Source organism: Mustela nivalis (genome assembly GCF_964662115.1).
Source record: "Mustela nivalis genome assembly, chromosome: 12".
Lineage (NCBI taxonomy): Eukaryota > Metazoa > Chordata > Mammalia > Carnivora > Mustelidae > Mustela > Mustela nivalis.
Genome location: NC_139031.1, coordinates 21,548,969 through 21,570,517, shown reverse-complemented (window position 1 = coordinate 21,570,517; position 21,549 = coordinate 21,548,969). Strand labels below are relative to the sequence as shown.

The window sequence follows — 21,549 nt, the reverse complement described above, 5'->3', positions numbered from 1 at the left end:
AAATAAGTATGTTTTAAGTGCTTAGCATACTAGGACACGGCCTTTCAGGAGACAGAAAAATGAAGAGTAAGGTCATTCACGAGCAGGAGGCCCAGATGCAGATGAAAGGAGTCAGCTGCCGGGTGCGATCGGAGGGAAGCATGAAGGCAGGGCCTCTGGCCTCTCAGAGCTAGGCAGGCCGGCACAGCGGCACTGACCCGTGAAGGAATTCTCAGCTGTAGCACAGGACATGCCATTCCAGGTGAAAGGCACAGCCTCACCAAAAGCAGAGGGAAGGGGGAACCTGGGTGGCTCAGTGGGTTAAGCACCTGCCTTCAGTTCAGGTCAGGATCCCAGGGTCCAGGGATGGGAGCCCTGCGTCCAGCTCCTTGCTCAGAGGGGAGCCTACTTCTCCCTCTCCCTCTGCCTGCTGCTTCCCCTGCTTATGCGCTCTCAAAAAATCTTAAAAATAAAATAAAAAAAAGCACAAGAGAGGAGGACATGGCCAGGATGTCAAACACAAGACCAAGAACTACATTTGTATCTGAAGCAAATAAGGCAAAATGTACAGCAGGTCCTACTGTAGTTGGATGGTGAGTATATGGTTAAGTTATCCTCTGGGTTTTTTTTTTAGGTTGACACTTCTCCTATGGAAGGGAATACAGCTGAGTATCTGAAACTCATCCAGTGTGATGGTCACATATTGCTTCATTTAGGAGTGAAGGTGAAGATGGAGATCACACCCAGTGAGAGCAAGCCGGGAATGGCAGGCTAAGATGCGGAAACGTGAGTTCTTCAGACAGTTCCCTTGTGCTCCTCCTATAGGCAGCTCCTATCTACATGATAAAAAACGTCAACTAAATGTGAATGCTGACAAAAATCCATGCATGGTAAAAGTTACACATGCTGACCTGTGAGGCTAGACAGAGAACTGTCTCCTGGTAGCAGCCTGGGAGAGAGGTCCCATCTAGACATGTTTTTGGAAATCACCTACCTGGAGGGAATCACCTCAAGCAGTGAGGGGCGAATCAGCTCCCCAGGTGGTGAGGGGGGTGAGGGAGGGCTGAATGACCCGAGAGGCTTAAAGACAATGACCATGTCTGGGAATGGAGTGAGAAAGGTTTTCCGGAAGGGAAAGGGCAGAACACAAAAGCTGCAGAGAAGTCAGAGGAACAGGTCTTGAGCAGGCTGCACATGATTAGGGAGGCATGGGAGTCATAGATTATCAGAAGAGGAGGGAAAACGAACTGGCAGGGGTTTAGGGCAAGGAAGTGAGAAGTTTGAAAATGACAGGAAATCAAGAGCAGGACTCCTAAAGAGGTCCACAGGAGCAGACAAAAGCTTCTGAGCGGGAGATGCCTCCAACAGGCTGGGTGCAGAGGAGAACCTGTGGCGGGAGGCAGGGGAGAACTGGGAGGACAAGCCCCCTGGCTGTGGGCGGGGGCGGGGGGGCACGTTTAAGCCGTCAGGATGGTTCTTACAGTCCTGATTTTCATTACTCAGGAAGACAAAAATGATAGCCAACACTGACATTTCAGAAAGCAAAAATTCCCTAAGCTAGAGCCTGCCATTCTAAAATAAAAATGTAGATTGGATTCCTTCTGTAGCTGGTACTATAGCAGATATGTACTAAAACAGGAATAGTGCTACACTGCTGAGGCATAATGAATGTAAGAACTATAGAAATATCTCCACAGCGAGATGTCTGTGGGCTGCAGACACTGCTAAGGGATTCCTGTGTCCCAAGCTTAATACAGTCTCATAACAGAATTTCATCTGGTGGAAACGGACTGCTTTCTTTCCTCTTGAAATACATGTTTGGCTATAAAGATATTCTGCTACATAAATTAGGTATTAATTTCCAAGGACACCTGAAACCCAAGTAAATTAACTGGAGTAGATTTATTTATCTCAACAGAAGTACCGAACAGTACCCTACAGGAATCAGAGAAGAGCGAGAAAACCAAAGGGAAGCCTCAGATGCGCCTATCTCATGCCTGCACAGTTAACAGTGAAGACATATATATTCCAGGCTCTTGTAAATTATTTCTACTGCCACCTCTTGCAAACGGACCTCAGAGGGCCACACAACCAGCAGAAGCTGACAATCTTCAGGCAAGTCATGCTAACAATTAGGTAACAATGACCGCAATCTGGTAAGGAGAGCAGGCCTACTTTCATGGACTTTGAATTCCTTTCCTTTCTGGTGGAACTTGAAACCACTTTTGGTGGAACCACTTTTCACTATGAAGGTTCTCAAGCACACGGAGAGGTAAAAATGAATACCAGTAAACTGGTGTGAGGTTCCAGATGTTCTTTCAAAACCACAAGTTCATTTTAATGAACTTCATGTCCCATTAGCAGGTAACTTTCAGAGTGAGAAAGGAGTTTTCCAGATCGTAAAGGATGAGCAAATGAACGCTCCTACCACGAGCACGTTTCTACCTAGCACAGCACATTTCAAGTTTTACTAGAAAACGGGGCCCTAGGGCCAGCTCTCTGCAGCAGACAAGAAATGTGCCCAGATGTAAACTTTCCAAAGTGAAAGTCAGTCAGTATGGGGCCAGGAAAACAGCTGGATATTCTTAATTCAACAGGTAAAATGATACAATAAAAAAGAAGTATAAGGATAAATGTGGCATTTCCCAACTTCTAAAGTTAACAGCTTTCCTGACGGGCCAGGATGATACGGTCTGTAAACAGATGGGAGATTATGTCTTTCTTTTATTACTTCATTCTTGAGTCCCAATTTTCTAATTCTACAAGGCAAGAGGAAGCAAATGAAGGCCGCGGTTCTTCTGGACAGGGGTCCGTGGGGATTTCCACCACACCCGCCAAGGGCCCTCCCCCACTTTCTCATCTTTCCTTTTGCTCTTTCTCACTCCCTCTCATCTTCCTTGCTGGGACCTTCAGCCTTCCCAAGGTGTGGATGACCCCTTGGAACTACAGGGGCTAGTGAGTTCTGCTCCAGCCCAGAGACAGCGGTCTCTTTTAAGGCCTGAGAAAAATTATTAACTAAGAAAGGCATTTAATGATCTTAAAAGGCATTTAAAGCCCAATACATGTTAAGTTTTTCTGTACTAGGTTAAACTATTTGCTCTTTTACCTTTAATTTTCTGCTTGTATTCTTCTGGTCGGTGGAGGTACATTGCTGCAGCATCACCGTTGAGAGGATCTATGGGGTTGGGATAGGCCAACAACTGGGGCAGGAAGGACTCAAATATATTGGTAAGATCTGAAAAAACAAACAGAAATAAGTCATGCATGGAATAAAATTCACTTGAGTTCAGTAGTCAACACTGCTTATCTTCCAAAATAATCAGCCACGTGGACGTTTTCCATAACAGTGTGCTCTGTTACATGTGAGCTCTAGCACACAGGCTTTTCAGTACCAATTTTAAAACTTAAAATTTAATTTTGCTTTGAAGAATCAGATGAAGGTGTCTGATATTCACTTCCAAAGGCAATTGTCCCAATTCTAACTCACTCCATGTTCTAAACCAAGAATTCAGAAATATTACAGACATTAATTAAAATGCATGCCCCAAAACTCTACAGCACTGTACAGTTTTACAAAATGAGTAGTTATCTCTTAATATCACCTTTTTCTACAGCTTTGAAAATTCCCACTCTGGAAAGTATTCAAGCGCCAGATCTCAAAAGAAGTTTTATAGGCCTTGATGTTTAATTCAATTCTCATCCCCTTTAATGGAGGTAAACAGAACCAGTTTTTTGATTCTTCCGGCTAATGAAGGTAGGAACCTACAGAGGCCACTTAAAATCATAGATAATCATGAGACAGAGAAATACCAATTTACTGAATTTATTAATAATCATTTTAATACACACATATTAGCTCCCTTCTTGCCAGATGCAGCACAAGGTGCTGGGTATACAGCGGTAACATTTCACACATGGCAAAGGCAACAAGAACTTTGCAGCCACATAGTGCTTTATATAGGAAATGGGCCTTGCAAACCTGTAAAATAAACTACACATTCTCATCACTTCAGAGATGGGGTAACATCCGTTCCGTTTGGCCCTCAGTAGTCAACTGGGGAATCTTAGTGCCTCCAGCTCTCTGCCCTCCTTCAGTTACTCTATCATGTTTTATGTGGAAAAATTTGTTTCTGGGGGGAATGCTAAAGCACAGCAGCGTAAGAACCACTCCTAACATTTATTCTGCTCTTTTACTGTATTTTTTCCCCCTTTACAGGAGCACTCTGATGCAGTCTTCTAAGTGAATGTCTGCTCACGTCACATCACCGTGGTTCTCAGGGAGGCATGGTTTTGCTCCCTGGCAGACACCTTGCGATGTCTGGAGAGATTTTTGGTTGTCACACCTGGAGGGCGGAGGGGGAACGGGTGGTGTTAGCAGCCCTCCCGCAGAGAAGCAGGGACGCGGCTGAACACCCCCCAATGCACAGGACAGCCCTTTACAACAGATAATTATCTGGGCCAAAATTCAACAGTGCTGAGGTTAAGAAATCCTGGTCTAGGTAAAAGGGGTTGATAAACTTTTTCATAGAGGGCCAGAATAAATACTTTAGACCTTGTGGGCCACGTTTGGACTCTCTTTTAACAACTCAACACCTAGCTTTGCCACCATAGTACAATGGCACTCACAGATAATGGGAAAACAAAACCAGTGTGACTGTGTTCCAATCAAACTTTATATACAAAACCAGGCAAACGTGTGCCACCCTCTGCTTTAGAAAACCCCATGAGTAACAGCTCTTCCTCGTCAGTGTAAGGCTTCCCTAACGGTCAGGGTGTGCAGCTGGAGAATAAGTTGGAGCTGCACCGTTTAATGGAACTTTTCCGCATGATGAGAATGTTCTGCATCGGCACCGACCAATATGGCAGCTGCTGGCCATATGTGGCTATGGACACGCTCTGGATGGTGTGACTGTGTGTCTAAAATTTTCATTTTATTTAATTCTAACTTACATTTAAGTTAGTACACACGGCTAATAGATCCCATATTGGACAGCACAGGTCTAGACAGTAACATCACCTGTTCCCATGCACCAGGTGCAGACATAGAGGTTTACCTTAGGCATCAAGTAACAAGAGACTTGGTATTATTATTACATGGACTGGAGCTATTTCACCTTCCTAAGGCTAACTTCCCAAAGAACCATGTCATAGTAAGATTCCCTCGTGCCAGGAAATAAATGGAGAGATTCCTAATCAAAAAAGTAAAACAAAAATAATCCTCCAAGATAACCCCATCACCTGTAGTAAGATTTTCACTGACATTATACTTAAAAAAATTTTTAAAAAAGGAAGCAACATATTCAACAAACCAGTAATTATTCATGGTATAAAACCAATGAAAACTACTCAAAAGGCTAAAGAGTCAGAAAAAAACATGCTCTGATGTTGGGGGATGAAGTCCATAAAATGGTATGTTCTCTAGACTTGTAACTATGTACAATACATGTGCATAAGGATATTTAAAAAGTTATCTCAAGGCAATATGCTTGCGACTTCTCCTTTTCACACATCAAGTGACACTTTGCTTTTTTTTACCCTTTAAAAATAGCATTTTCCTATGAATATGTCCTTTCTACTTTTGCATATATTTGAAATATTTCAGTAAAACCAAAGTCTAAAAAAAAATCAAGGTAAATACATTCAGAAGGAAAAAAACAAGGATGTGGAAGTTTTACAAACTCAATTATGATCTGGGAGCAGGGAAGAGTTAACAAGACTGACACCAGCACTAACAACACTAACAGGAACGGGAGCAGCAACAGCCTGAATTTACAAAGCCCTCACTCCAAGCCAGACCTCCTTGAGTACTTTACGTGCACACTCAGTTTCACTACAGCCAATGACCATTACTATCTCCATTTTGCATATGGTGGAAACTGAGGCACAGAGAGGTTAGGTAACTGCGTTTCAATCCTGGGCTTATCCCCCATGCTGCCTCTGTGAGTAGATGAAATGAGCAGTGTCGAAACTTTCATGAAGGCACAAGCTACCCGCATCTTGGCATTAAAACTGCATATCTGGGGCGCCTGGGTGGCTCAGTGGGTTAAAGCCTCTGCCTTCAGCTCAGGTCACAATCCCAGGGTTCTGAGATCGAGCCCTGCATCGGGCTCTCTGCTCGGCCGGGAGCCTGCTTCCCTTCCTCTTTCTCTGCGTGCCTCTCTGCCTACTTGTGATCTCTATCAAATAAATTTTTTAAAAAGTCTAAAAAAATTAAAAAGAAAATTAAAACTGCATATTCTCACAGATGGCCACCCCAACCCCCACCCCATGCACAGTCTTCCCTACTCTCAAGTTCAAGGCCCACAGAATGATCTCTAAGCAGAGAATGTTAAGGGATTTCTGTGGCTCTGTCTGATACTTTGCAGAGGTCACGTGCTTACTTTCAAGGAGCTAAACCACAGAAAGCAGCCCACGGCCTCACAGACACCCACACATGGTGACCTGGGCATTCTCCTGTCATATCAGGGGCTACTCAGAAACATTAGCTGATGAATATTCCTATCAAACAACAAAAACCTTTAAAATACACATACACACACACACACACACACACACACACACACACACAGTAGGTTTTTTCTCTTTAAGTAATGTTCAGAAGTGCTTGAGGACTTGAGAAATACAGCAGATGACATGCTTTATAACTAGGTGTTTTCTGTGTTCCAAGAAGGGACTTTTGTACCTTTTCCCCACTACTTTTAAGTTTTTTAAGCTACCAGAAGTGACCCTGCCTAGGTATTTGTTCCCCAAAGTAAAGAACCCTCAATTATTAGTTCTACCTTCCTATGTTTGTCTTCCTGCATTAACACACTTCTGATCCATTTTACAGATGTGCTGAGTCATGCCTGTAAAACAGAGGAGCAGAAAATGTACACAGCCAGGTTCTGGGTGAAGAGGACAGCATTTGAAGACAAGGGTGCTGTGGCTATGGCCATTTTGTTTTTTATTTTTAGATTTTATTTATTTATTTGAAAGAGAGACAGAATGGGAGTGGTCGGCAAAGGGAGAGACAGACTCCATGCTGAACAGGGAGCCCAACATGGGGCTCGATCCCAGGACCCTGAGAACATGACCTGAGCCAAAGGCAGACCCTTAACTAAGCCAGCCAGGCAGGTGCCCTGACATGGCCATTTTAAAAACAGGTAACACTTGGGACACCTGGGTGGCTCAGTTGGTTAAGCAGCTGCCTTCGGCTCAGGGCATGATCCCAGCGTCCTGGGATCGAGTCCCACATCGGGCTCCTTGCTCGGCAGGGAGCCTGCTTCTCCCTCTGCCTCTGCCTGCCATTCTGTCTGCCTGTGCTCGCTCTCTCTGACAAATAAATAAAAAAAATCTTAATAAAAATAAAATAAAAACAGGTAACACAGCCCTGGGAGTGGCTAACAGAGTGATTACTAGTGAGAGGGTCCTCTCCAAGGAAACATCTCTCCAAAGTTACAGATAAAAATCTTCTTTCAAGATAAGTGTTGACAGAAGAAATCTAAACTGGGGTGCCTGGGTGGCTCACTCAGTTAAGCATCTGCTTTTGGCTTAGGTCATGATCTTGGGATCCTGGGATCGAGTCCCAAGTTAGGCTCCCCAGCCTCAGTGGGGAGTCTGCTTCTCCCTCTCACTGTGCTCCTTCCCCTGCTTGTGCTCTCTCTAATAAATAAATAAAAATGTTAAAAACAAGAAGGAGAAGAAGAAACCTAAACTGTAAACTGAAAGTGAAATGAAGATACTTACCTTTGGAAAAATCCATTATAAAATGAGGGGTTTTCCCCCCTAGAATTATTAATAATGGTAATAAAATATCAGCATCTCTCACTTTGTCTTTTTAAAAAATATTAATTGTCCATTTTTTGAAAGGGAGAGAAACCAGACACACAGAACACCCCAATCTCAAGATTACAGTCAGCTGGTGCCATTACTGGCTGCCTTAATTTCTAAAGGAAGTCCAAAGATCCCTGAGAAGTATGCTTTATGACAAGCAAACAGCTCTTACTTTTGCTTTGGACTAAATCAGCAACTTACAAAAATGCAGTCCATTAAGACGCGATTCTTCAGCCTGATCTTACAGTCTTAATATTAACAATATTACAACACTCATTCCTCAGTTTAGGCACTTAAACTAATAATTTATATTCATATTTAATTTTTAAAAACACCAAATCATACTGATCTCTCATCAAAGGCAGCACCATTTACCCCCTTCAGCCCAGAGCAGTGGTTCCTAGTTAGTCTAGATCCTCAATGTTTGTCCATCAAAATTACCTGTGGAGTTTTGCCAAACACTGCACACTGAGGCCTCATTACCTACACCATGGCCTCTGGCTCAGGACAGACTTGCATACGTGTGTGTGCGCAGCTGCACAGCCAGGAAATGCTACCTACCCTGCACACCCCTACCCGGAACAAACTGGAAGACAGCTACTGGCCTGCGGGTTCTCTGAAAAGGTTCAGGGCTCTGAACGAAGCTGCTCAGGCAGCTGTAGGGGCGCCACGCCCTGAGCCTTTCAGCGCCTTCCTGCACTCTGCTGTCACCCTCACTTCCTCCACGTGGAGGTACTCGAAATGGAAGGTAGAAGAAAGTGGATTCATTTTCAAGGGGCTTTAACAGGCTGCTCTGGAGTGTAAGAGGCAGCGAGAGAGATCATCTAACACACTGCAGACTTCGGGCAGAGCAAATTCCATTAGACTGAACTGTTTCCAGCAAAAGTGGTAAACAACAGATGGGAAACCTGGAAGACTGCAAGTCTAATCTCAGGCCTTCCACTGACTTGCTCTTTGACCTTGGGCAGGTCTCTTCCTCTCTGCATCTCAATTTCTTCATCTGCAAAAAAGAGAAGTATAATACTGCAGTTCCTTACATGGGAGAATTAACACATTACTAAAAAGGACTGTAAAGTAGGCTTCATATGTCATCAAAGGACTAGGCTCAAATATTAAAAAAAAAAAAAAAATCCACTTTTTTTTTTTTTTAAGATTTTATTTATTTATTTGACAGAGAACACAAGTAGGCAGACAGGCAGGCAGAGAGAGAGAGAGAGAAGCAGGCTCTGCACTGAGCAGAGAGCCCGATGCGGGGCTCGATCCCAGGACCCTGGAATCATGATCTGGGCTGAAGGCAGAGGCTTTAACCCGCTGAGCCACCCAGGCGCCCCAAAAATCCACTTTCTTAGAGTAGGAATTTCAGCTACCTGCATCCCTCAAAGAATACATGTTAATTAAAATGAGTCACAATGGAAAAAAAAATGCACCAATTCTTAAAGTAAAGCCACCCTACTCCAGGTGACTCACAAAAAGATGGTATATGGCTTAAAGGAAAAAACACGGGAGGGGATGAATCACAAATCATGTTTTATTCTGGGCTGTTTATAAACCACTGACCATATTATTTCTTCTTCCTCAATTTCCTGGGAGTGTTAGAATGAGAATTTTGGTAGAGCATGCTGCCACCTTTCAGGTTAAAGGCCTATGGATGCCCCGAGCTTGATGTGGCCCACCCTACCAGGCCCTGTCATTACCGTGCCAGCATTCACCACCAGAGACTTTAACTTGCATAATATTCATTTGTTTTGCAGACTTAACACCCAAAATGCTGTAACTTAGAAACCACCACCATCACACAGTAGTCATGGCTAGAGGCCACCTATCCCACTCCCCCAAATCCCCCAATGCCCTGGGTTCCTGCCTTTAAAAGCCAAACAAAGAACACACACTTGCACAGCAGTGTGGATTCTGTGGTGTTGGTAATGCAAGCAGGAATTTCATATACTCTTACTCTGGGAAGCTCATCATCTTACAATTTTACAGAAGTCTATGCTGATAACTACCAAATCTTTCTAACTGGTCCTTTTTATTTCTGGTCTTGTCAAATTTGACACACTTTTCTCCTGATATCTAGGTAGACTCCAACACCCTTGTCGCAGGCTCCCAACCTCTGGAAAGACTTTGATTAGGCTTTCTCCTTTATTCCATTACTCAGCTGGTTTTCCAGACTCACTACCTGTCCTAACAAAATGCCTCTAGTTCCTCTTCTGTGTTCCCTGGCACGTAGAGGGCCCAATGTACCATTCCATCTCAGACAGGGTCTGGCCTTCCAGGCTCCACACTCTTGCCTCTGTCATCAGAGGAAGCTTCCTTAAAACAATCACTCAGGTCATTTCCCATCAAAAGCAAGTTCCTCTTGTTTTCCTTCAAAACTCTTCATGTTCCAGAAGCATGCTATCCAAACAAACTTATAGTTCACTGGTCCCCTCCTGTCTGACAGAGAACCCCTGGCTTCTCAAGTCGAGATTCACTGCGCCAGCCACAACTCAAGGTATTATGTGTTCCGTAATTCAACAGGAAGCAGGGCTGAGAGGAAGGAAATTAAAGTCCTACTCAGGGGTGCTTGGGTGACTCAGTCATTAAGCACCTGCCTTCCGCTTGGGTCACAATCCCGGGGATCCTGAGGTTCTCTGCTCAGCGAGAAGCCTGCTTCTCTCTTTCCCACTCCCCTTGCTTGTGTTCCCTCTGGGTCTCTCTGTCAAGTAAATAAAATCTTCAAATAAATAAATTCTTTTTAAAAAATAAAAGTCCTACTCATAATTAGGGAAAATCACAAATTGTAGTCCTGTGGTCTAGAGCTAATGATTCTCTAGGACTTACACAGATCATCTCTGTCCATGGACTTTGGGCCATTATGGTTAAAGCTACTAGCTAAATAGTTGAGATCACTTGAGAATTAACCATGTTATCCATTGAGAAAAATAGGCAGCTGAACTTTCAAAACTCCACTGACTTTTGCTCATCTTATAAGCAACTTAATTAATCCGTCATGAAATGCTAAGCAAGTCATAAATTTATAATATGTATTCAAAATAAAATGAACTGTAAAATTCCACTTCATTCATTCAGCTTTTTTTCTTTTTGAGAGGGGGAGGAGTTACCTATTAGATGTACAAAAAACCCCATATGAATATATATGTAGTCAAATTTTTATAAGACTGAAACAGCAAATGAAATTTCCAGATTTCTAGTTATTTAATATATATATTTAAACAGTTAAATCTGTTTATATATATTTATATATAATATATATATTTAATATATAAATATATTATACAATAATATATAATATACAATTAATATATACATATCGATAATTATATATTATATACATATTAATAATTATATATTATAATTATAAAATATATTATAGATCATATATTATATATAAAATATATATATTATATAAATATATATATATTTAAACAGATTAAACAGTTAAATCTGTTAAAATATATTTAACAGGTGTTTACTTTTCCACTCTTTTACTAGCTCCTAAGAAGGTGGAATATTAATGGCTTTTAAAATTTCTGTTTATAGTCTGTGAACACTAAAAAAAGTGAAATTCTACCGTCACAAACAAGGAGTCAGAAACCTGTATTTCTTCAACCTGAAGAATGGCATTTCGTGCGACCAAGAAGGACTTGGTAAGCAGGGGCTCTAAAAGGTGAGAGACATCTTGAGGAAATCTTCAAAACAGCTGGTCAGGAGGAATGCCCACAGATAGGTAGGTGGACTTGCAAAAAGAAATGGCTTTGAAAACAAAAATCACATTCTCTAAACTAACTAACTTGAACACACTGTTCAATGAGAATAGCCTAATCCTATAGCTGCTTTGAGGGCACACACATGGTGAGCAGAAGCAGACCACCACAAAGACTTCCTGTGGTCCTGTGGCACAGAACCAGCTGGCCACAAGGCTTGCCACGCCATATTTAGTTACTGAAGGCTGACATGCCGCTAATGGAATAATGTATCAAGCCACTAATCAGCTGGGAGATAAATTCAAGAATGTATCCCATTACTTAACTGAGAGGGTCTTCTGTGTTTCTGTGTGGATAAAATATATGAGGTCTGAATTCATCAAATTTGTAAGTGTTCTCAGGTTAGTCCAAGGGGATCTTTCATTTTTTATAAGGAGGCTCTGTGCCCATTGTGGAGCCCAATGTGGGGCCTGAACTCACAACCCTTAGATCAAGACCTGAGCCAAGATCAACAGTCAAATGCTTAATCAGCTGAGACACCCAAGCACCCTCCATGAGGAACTTTTAAAGACAGAGTAGATCTTATGAAGAGGGTAATGCAAGCAAAAAAACGAAACACACCTCCCTCCTTGCACCAAAAAAAGGGGGGGGGGGAGTGCAATTAGTAGGAATTAGTAAACAAAGAATTTTTGCAATATAATTGATAAGATTTAATCTCACTAGAGTTTTAAGAATTTCAAGATAAACACAGGCATTTTTGTTGTATGTTGGAAAGGGCAAGGTCAAAGACATAGGACACTAAAACCTGGAGGAATACCAGATCTGTTCCGCTAAGGGCCAGATCACCAGGCCACCAACCAGAGGTGGTGTTGTTACAGAACACGTAACATTTTCAAGCACTCCACCAGACTTAAATTATCTCCCATCCACTACAGCTCCCTCCCCTGAAGCATGTAACCTGTAGAGGTCCGCAGAGCAAAATGACTGCTGCACAGAGATGAGTATAAAGAACACAGCCTCCTGTTTCCCAAAGCCATTTTCTTTGCTGTCTTGTTGGTCTCACACACCCCCGCCCCCTCGGATGCTCTTTAAAGGCCGTTGTCCTAATTCAGACCTGGTATGACCCTGCTCACCTCAGAAGACTGCCAGCTGAAACACAGTAACGGGATTTGTTATTAACTTTTCAGAAATAAGGGCAGTTAATGTACAATGAGCCAGTTGTACTCTTACAGTCATACTAAAACTCCTATTAAAGTTTTTTACTTACTAGACAATAATTTAGTTTGTCTTTAACATCAAAAAAGATACTTAACACAATTACAAGGTAAGTGGCCACACATGGCAAAGACTTCACCTGTACACAGTGATCAAAAGCAAATGGCAAGAAAACAAATGCACACCCTCACAACTGAGCCCTCGACCCACGGCCCCCAAGAAGGTAGAACAGCGCTGTGGCTGTCTTTCAAGGCCACAGCCTGGCTCATCTACACCACCATCACGAAACCCAGACCGCTCCGTGAGCCTCATGCTGACCACCAGTGAATGTGAATGTAGCTGTTTAACCTAGGACGACCCTGTTTTTCTGCGTACAGCTAATTAAACTCTTAGGCCAAACACCACATCTGAGTATCTCCAAGCAAACTAACAGAGCTGGCAGACTATGGAACTAGCTAAGTACTGTGGAGGCCATCAAATCCCAGACTGAGCAAGTTACCTTTATTTCCTACAGCTGACATTTCCCCCATAGTGCTGAGGAGAATCTGCTCCACCTGGCCTCTGTCTAGGAGAGCTGCAAGGACATCCAGCTGCTCCGAAGGCAGGATGATGTTTAGGATTCCAACATGCACAGCTCAATACTGAGTTCTCCAGCCTGTTCTCAGACGGAAGTTGTGGAAGTTGTTGGCCAATCAACCACCCATGTAGACAAACCCATGTATCTCCTGTCTGTGTAACTGCACTAAAATGGCTAGGAACACAGTTAGCAATCCCTAGTGCAACATAAAACACTATATGAAGACACAGTTACCTTCAGCCAGAGTTTTAATTGTTTGGAAAGATTCACAGGCTACCTGACTGAAAAGAGGAATCAAGTAAATATTTCCAACATGAGAAAGCTTAAATTCACTTGGCCCACAGTATAGTACTATTAAATAAATTTATGGTTTAAAATTTTCTAAATGCCTAGTGAAAGAAATTTTTATTTCTCGTCTAATTTTAATCTCAAAGTCCCTGAACCATTCCCTTTGTTGTAGTCAACTTCATTTTGTCTGTGACTGACTCCCCAGATGACTCTAGGGGAAGTAATTTCCCAAATGTTGATTTTTCTCACCAGCAAAGTAAGAGGAGTATCCAGTCCATTGGCTAGCAACCCTAAAGGTGAGAAAGAATAAAACTGTAAACTGCCCAATTTTATAAGAAAATTGTTTTTGACCTTACTTGTCCACAACTTCATCCACAAAATAAGTCATCTACCAAGTCAGTTGAAAAATGAGTAAAATTAAACAGGAGAGAAACACAATTTACAGGGGTGAAGGATGCATGGCCCAGAATGGTGGGAGAGAAATGAAAGGTGTACTGCAGTGGAAGTGTGAGAGCTTCCAGGAGTGTAAGGAGAAAAGCCGACTATGGATAAAATATATTTGGAAGTAAAAAGGGAAACTGGAAAATAGTAGGGACGCTTAAAAAGCTACCTGTGGCTTAATGAACTTTCCTTCCATCAAGCTTTAAAATTACAGTTGTTTCTAAACCAACATCCAGATCCCCTTGGCTGCATTTTAAGTTTTCCAGAGCTTTTATCATTGCTGTCTGGAAGAGCGGGAAGAGATGCGAAAAAAAGGAAGAAAAAGATGCTATCATACAGGAAATGAAAATAAATCAACTTTGGGGTAGCATCTGCTGCTTTCCTTTTAAGGTCACAACAGTAACAATATTAACTTTTTATTTAATAATTTCATATGATGACAAGCATCTTTACAAAATTAACCATATTACCCACTATAATTAGCTCTCTTGCAAGGCTAAATAATATAAAATTGAAAATTACTGGGTGATTACACCACAATCATACCAATTCTAAGCTTCTGAATAACAAACTACATGGACAATTGGCAAAAGAAAACAAAATGAGAATAGAAGCAATGAGTTGGGGGACTACAGGACTTAAAGCTGCCACAAACAGGGACACTGATTAATAGCAGGTTATGATAAGTACACATCTGAAGTTTCAACTGGGAATTGCTGCTACCTGAAAACTATGTACATCCATTGCGGAGTACATGCCTTGGGGCAAAGTTAATTGCAGGAAATTTCACAAGTAATTCCCTGCTTCTTACCATATTATATAGTAGAGGTGTTGAAACAAGTTTTGGTTGCCAGGCTAAGCCTTTTGGTTTTCAGTTGAGTATTTGTGTTAACATGCCAACTTTCTCCTATTAGTTGTTTTATATTAAATTCATTTTTTTTGTCCTCGGAACTAAGATTCTCCGAAGAATCACAGCAGGAAACTGAATGACTCCAATAAATTCACCAATTGTAGATTAACTTTCAATGCCAGAGGCTTTAGCAGTTCGCAGTAAAAATTCAGCTTCTAACTCAGGATCAGGGAAGTCTAAAAGAAACTTCAAGGTCACCTGTACCAACCATTTCTGTGTACTTTTATATCAATTATAATTACCTGTTCTAAAATTTTCCATGAACAAAAATGAATTTTCTTGAGTAGTTTGGGTTTGAACAAAGTGTCAGAACAGTTCTCCCATGCTGAGTAATATAGGGCTTGATCTCAAGACCCAGGGGTCAAGAGTTAGTGATCCCAGGCGGCCCGTGAGTGTGTTTTTGACACACTCTAATAATACTCCTTCTTGGGTTCCTGTACTTACCTACATGTTAGTCTTGTCCATGTTTATGTATTATGGAACACTGAATGGTAACTCATACACATGTAATAGGGAAAAGAAGTTCACTTCGACCAATGTGATTTAATCCTTGTTACTAAGTGCTTCACAAAGGAAAGCTTAACATTCTACAGATGTGATGAAATCTTAAGTCATATTGGGCTTCTGCTTTCAAGTTCTGTTCTGAACCTCATACAGCCAATGGAAGTAAAGTAAAATGGTACAACCACTTTGGAAAATAGTCTGTCAGTTCCTCAAATGGCTGACCAGAGAGTTACCATGTCACCCAACAATTCTGACCCTAGGCAGACATCCAAGAGAAATAAAAACGTTATGTCCACATACAAACTATTCAAAAAAGCCAGAAGGTAGAAACGACCCAACTGTCCATCATCTGACAAATGGATAAAAATGTGATAGCTGTAAAATGCAATATTATCTGGTCATACAAGGTATAAAGTACTGATTCACACTACAATGTGATCAATCTTGAAAACATGACATGAACTGGAAAAAAAAAAACAGGCACAAGAGACCATGTATTATATATTCCACCATTAAAAATTCCAGAATAGGCAAATCTATAAGGACAAAAAGTAGATCAGTCATTGCCTAGGGTTGGGGGTTTCGGGGGTGACAACTAAGGGATTTTTTTTTTTAATTTTATTTATTTGAGAGAGAGAGAGAGCACAAGAGGGGAGAAGGTCAGAGGGAAAAAGCAGGCTCCCCATGGAGCTGGGAGCCCGATGCGGGACATGATCCCGGGATTCCGGGATCATGACCTGAGCTGCTTCACCAACAGACCTGAGCCACCCAGGCGCCCCTAAGGGAATTTTTTTTTTTTAAGGTGAAGAAAATCTATGATGAAAATGTGGTAATGCTTGTATACAACTGAGTTTGCTTAAAAACTATCAAATTACATGCTTTAAATGAGTGAGTTTCAGGTGTGTAAGCTATAATTCAATAAGCTGTTATTTTAAAATATCTGTTTCTGAGATGTGAAGTACTTGAGAATCAGCAAATCTCTTCCACAAAGCTTTTCTGGTTAACAGTAAAAGAATTAGTTGAGTCCAGTTTATTTTACTGTAATTGGAACCAGCTCACAGTATTGTTATGTACATTTCTAAAATGTGAATGTAGTTTAAGAAAATAAATCATTACATCAGCTATTCCAGGCAGCCTACCATGAGACATTTTTACAAAAAACAATACAAAACAAAACCAAAAAAACCCCAAAATTTAAAAGGAACCCATTTAACTAACCTCAAAGTGTATGTTCTTTCTTGTTGCCTCATCTCCTTATAAGCTGTCGTATCCCTAAAATTCTCATGTTTAACAATATGAGGCATGATTAATCCAGTCACTAGCTCAACAAATATCTGAACCCTTATGTACACCATGCACTGTTTGGGCACTTGTATACCAGTGTGTACACATATACACACACACACAGTCCCTGCTCTTGTGGAGCTTACAATCTAGTAAGACAAACAATAAATGCTGGTTTTAAAGACAGATTTTTAAAACAGAGTGCTATGCTATGGAGAAATGCTGTTTTACATGCAGTATCTAGGCAAGAAGGCTTCTCTGAGAGATGTCTGAGGGGAGAAAAGAAGGAGCCCAGCCATACAAAGACTAGGGACGACAACTCCAGGCAGAGGAAATAATTTTTGAATGGGAGAACAGGAGAAAAAAGCAAAATAAAGAAGAAAAAAAAGGATTAACCGTGTGCTGCCGGTGACCAACCTTCTGCCATGAGTCTGATGCACCTAGTTACAGGCATGTCTGGCAAGGTAGCTTGCAGATTACGGCTGGAGTAAGATGTCTCCCCACTGTTCGGTAAGAAAGGTCACCTCTGGTTAAGCCCTGCCTACAGTGATCTCCTTGGACCTCTGGACAGCTGTTCATTATGTGCACCTCCCATTCTTTTTTTTTTTTTTAAAGATTTTATTTATTTATTTGACAGAGAGAGATCACAAGTAGACGGAGAGGCAGGCAGAGAGAGAGAGAGAGAGAGAGGGAAGCAGGGTCCCCGCTGAGCAGAGAGCCTGATACGGAACTCGATCCCAGGACCCTAAGATCATGACCTGAGCCAAAGGCAGTGGCCCAACCCACTGAGCCACCCAGGCGCCCCTGCATCTCCCATTCTTTCACCACACATGGGTACAAGGTGCTGTATAAGGAAGTGCTGGGACATACTGACCAATCACACATGCGCCCCAGTGACCCATGTGGCAGGAAATCATCTAGTGGCACAAAAAGGCATGAACAACACACACAGGTACAAAGCAAAAGTGGGCCACGAAAAAAGGGATATAAAATGCAGGAATGTGCAGAGATTGCCTGCAGCTGGAGCATCAGGGGAAGCCTCATGGAGAGGGGCATGAGAGCGAAGAGTCTGTGACACCTGAGAACTTGGACATGTGGGGGTATACAGATCCGTTTGTTGTACCCCTAATTAAGTATATTTCAAAACATTCTTAACTCTCCAAGTTACAAACTCAGGAAGAGAAGGCATGATTCTCCTTGTTTCTCTCTGTGATACTTAGCATTGTATCGCGATGTATCATGATTCATTGTAAGAAGAGATGTTGATTTTAGGATTGAGGCAAGGTTAAATTATTCTTTGTTTCATAATGAGATTTTGAGCTTCAAAACAGAAGACTCCCAAACTTCTTAATATACCATCTCACTTCACAGGGATATTCCTAGGAGTTTTTCCAAAATTCAAAGGTATTACAAGTGAACAGGTAGACAGTATGCTTCTGCACACACACACACACACACACACAATGTTTACATGTGTGTATTTGTAGTCTGCATTCGTACATCACTACACCTTAAGTGCAGAATCCCACAAGATTATTTTAAACTTCCACTGCTAAATCGAAGTTCGTACTTCAGAGAAAATTTTTTTTCACTCATAAAACTTTCCCATCCAGGCCCTCATCATCCCTTCCCATTCCCAACAAAACATCCTAAACCAGAGAAGAAATGCCAAACAACATTTTTTAGGCAGTGTCTCAACATCTCTAAAAAATATTCCATGGCCAAACTCACCATAGAGAGCTGTCCAAGTTTGATTAATTACATCTAGACACACAGTTCCTGACCTGAAACAGATGGAAAGAATGGCATTTTTTTAAAAAATCAGAAAGCTAGTCACATGTATCTGGCAACTAATTTTACTTATCAAGAAAAGTACCTTTAATAGATCATCAAAAAACAACACAAGACAAAAAAAAAAAAAAAGAAAAGAAAAGAGAAAGAAAAAGAAAAAGAAAGAATCCCAATTAGGGAAAGTACAATGAGGAGCAGAATATATACGAAATCTTAAGTGTTTCCTTACAGACTGAAAGGGAAAACCTGCAACTGCACAATGGAGAAACCAGACAACACCTTAAGCAGGTGCTGAGGATTCGCAGGGAGGACCCGGCAGAGGGTGAAGCAGACAACCCTGTGCACCTGCCCAGGACGTGGCACTTCAGGCCTAACGTGCATCCTCTGGCTCTAATGAGGAGGAAACCCCACACCACCCCAAACTGGGGGGCATTCTTTAAAATAACTGATCTATATTCTTTTAAAACATCAACTTTAAAAAAGCTGAGGAACTATTCCAGATTAAGTAGTTTAAAGAAACATGACAAGTAAATGCAATACATGGTCCTGGGCTGATGATCCTTCACTGACCGGGGGGCGGGGGCGGGTAGTGCCAAAAAAATACGTGGGGCTGAATGTGGCAGTAGATTTAGTAGTACGGGGCTGTATTCAATTCCTGCATCTGACTGTGCCATGGTGACTAACAAAGCATCCTTGTGGATCATGCCCTGGTGACGGACACAGAATATGTGCGGACAACGGGGCATGATGTATGTGCATGACCCGCTCAGAGCTCAGAATACCTCCTGTGTTATGTGTGTAACAGCAGAATTTAGTGCTGTGGAACAAAAAAATCATGTACTGCCAACAGCATCAGAAGTACACAACAGGAGGCACATTTTAAAGCATCACTAATAAAATATTAGAAGGAAAGAAAGGTATGTAAGAGTCATTAACTGAAATGAAACTAGAGCCATTCACGTTTGCTTTACTCTCAAGAACCCAGAAACACTTAGGGGCTGGAAACAGTACATTTATATACAGAAAACTGATCTGTGAATTGTGTCCACCCAAAGAGAACAGAGCCGTGGAGCAGGGCAAATGCTAGCTAGGTCTCACAGGGAATGAAGGGCCCATGCACGACAATGGAAAAACTAAGCAGCCCAACAGCAGGACGTGCACTAAGTGGTTTCGAGTATCAGAACCCTGGACTCCAATAGTGTAAGTGGCCACACAGTCCTCTCCGCTGATAAAATCCAAAAAGATAATTGAGAAAAAGATAATTTTTAATAATGGAGAGAGAGAGATGAACGCTAAAAAGAGCAGTTGCTGCTAAGATTTAAACATTTTTAAACAGTTACTTACGCTTCATCAATGTTGGGATGGAAAATTTTATTCATGAATCCTGTAAAAAGAGATGTTAATTAGCAGCAAAAAAGTGTCCAGAGAACAATTCGTTTTTAAGTATTTCAGTACTGGAAACAATTTCAGTATTGGAAAAAGTTGATGATACCCATACTGATTACTTTTATATGCTTGGTTACTGATAAGACAAAATATTCTTCTGATAGTGTCAATTACTTAAAGCACATCAGAGTTCTATTAAAAAAAATGAGCAAACTTTGAGAGCAATGCAGCTTCTTAAATACAGAATAATCATTGAGAGACTTTTCTGAGCTATGAAGGGTACCTGCCAAGAAAACGCGTAGCCCTAAATAGGCTGTAACTGGTGCCGATTCGTTTTATCAGAAAGAAAGCTACTCTGACTTCCCTCCCAAAGGTTTTATTGTTCAATCTCTAAATTTAGAGGTTTTGCATTTGAACTTCTCCTTCTGCTGCTCAGTTACTGGTATACTGCTGGGCTACACTGTGTGCGGAACATGAATGAAGCTGCTGAAACACTAAAGAAGCACCGCTTCCAAACCACTAAGGATTTCATAAGAATGGTGACCAAAATATTTCCTTTAACTTTAGTCTACTCATTCCAGGAAACCCAGTTTTTTGATTAAAATTGGGGCAACCAAGAAATGAGGCAAGGAGTTAAAAAAAAAAAAAAAATCTGTCAGATGGCTGTATCTGTCAGGGATTCAAATTTTTGGTTTATTCTAGAAAAACAAGGAGAGAATTTAACAAATTATGTATTTGTAATTTTTAAAAAAGATTTTATTTTTAAGTAATCTCCACACCCAGTGCAGTACTTGAACTCACAACCCTGAGATCAAGGGTCACATGCTCTACTATCTACTAGACTTTAACAAATATATTGACATTTAAGTTCCAAGGAGAAACTTATTTTTTCTCTAATTAAGAATCAGTGATTTGGGGGCGCCTGGGTGGCTCAGTGGGTTAAGCCTCTGCCTTCGGCTCAGGTCATGATCTCAGAGTCCTGGGATCGAGTCCCGCATCGGGCTCTCTGCTCAGCAGAGAGCCTGCTTCCCTCTCTCTCTCTGCCTGCCTCTCCATCTACTTGTGATTTCTCTCTGTCAAATAAATAAATAAAATCTTAAAAAAAAGAAAATTGGGGCAACCAAGAAATGAGGCAAGGGGTTTAAAAAAAAAAATCTGTCAGATGGTTGTATCTGTCAGGGATTCAAATTTTTGGTTTATTCTAGAAAAACAAGGAGAGAATTTAACAAATTATGTATTTGTAATTTTTAAAAAAGATTTTATTTTTAAGTAATCTCCACACCCAGTGCAGTACTTGAACTCACAACCCTGAGATCAAGGGTCACATGCTCTACTATCTACTAGACTTTAACAAATATATTGACATTTAAGTTCCAAGGAGAAACTTATTTTTTCTCTAATTAAGAATCAGTGATTTGGGAGCGCCTGGGTGGCTCAGTGAGTTAAAGCCTCTGCCTTCGGCTCAGGTCATGATCTCAGAGTCCTGGGATCAAGCCCTGCAGTGGGCTCTCTGCTCAGCAGGAAGCCTGCTTCCTCCTCTCTCTCTGCCTGCCTCTCTGCCTCCTTGTGATCTCTGTCAAATAAATAAATAAAATCTTTAAAAAAAAAAAAAAAAAGAATCAGTGATTTGGGGTGCCTGGGTGGGTCAGTGGGTTCAA

General features: G+C 41.4%; 1 protein-coding gene across 2 annotated transcripts in view; it reads right to left on the bottom strand.

Moving 5' to 3' along the window:
* Positions 1 to 21,549, bottom strand: part of UBE2H (ubiquitin conjugating enzyme E2 H) — a 103,112-nt gene that overhangs the window by 5,874 nt on the left and 75,689 nt on the right. The window contains exons 4-6 of one of the 2 annotated variants that reach the window (XM_082694048.1): positions 19,850 to 19,889; positions 18,446 to 18,498; positions 3,086 to 3,214 (exon numbers count right to left, since the gene is read on the bottom strand). In XM_082694048.1, coding sequence (XP_082550174.1) covers positions 3,086 to 3,214; positions 18,446 to 18,498; positions 19,850 to 19,889 — 222 coding nt within the window. The remainder of the gene's footprint in view (positions 1 to 3,085; positions 3,215 to 18,445; positions 18,499 to 19,849; positions 19,890 to 21,549) is intronic. The other variant, XM_082694049.1, reaches the window with a different exon arrangement.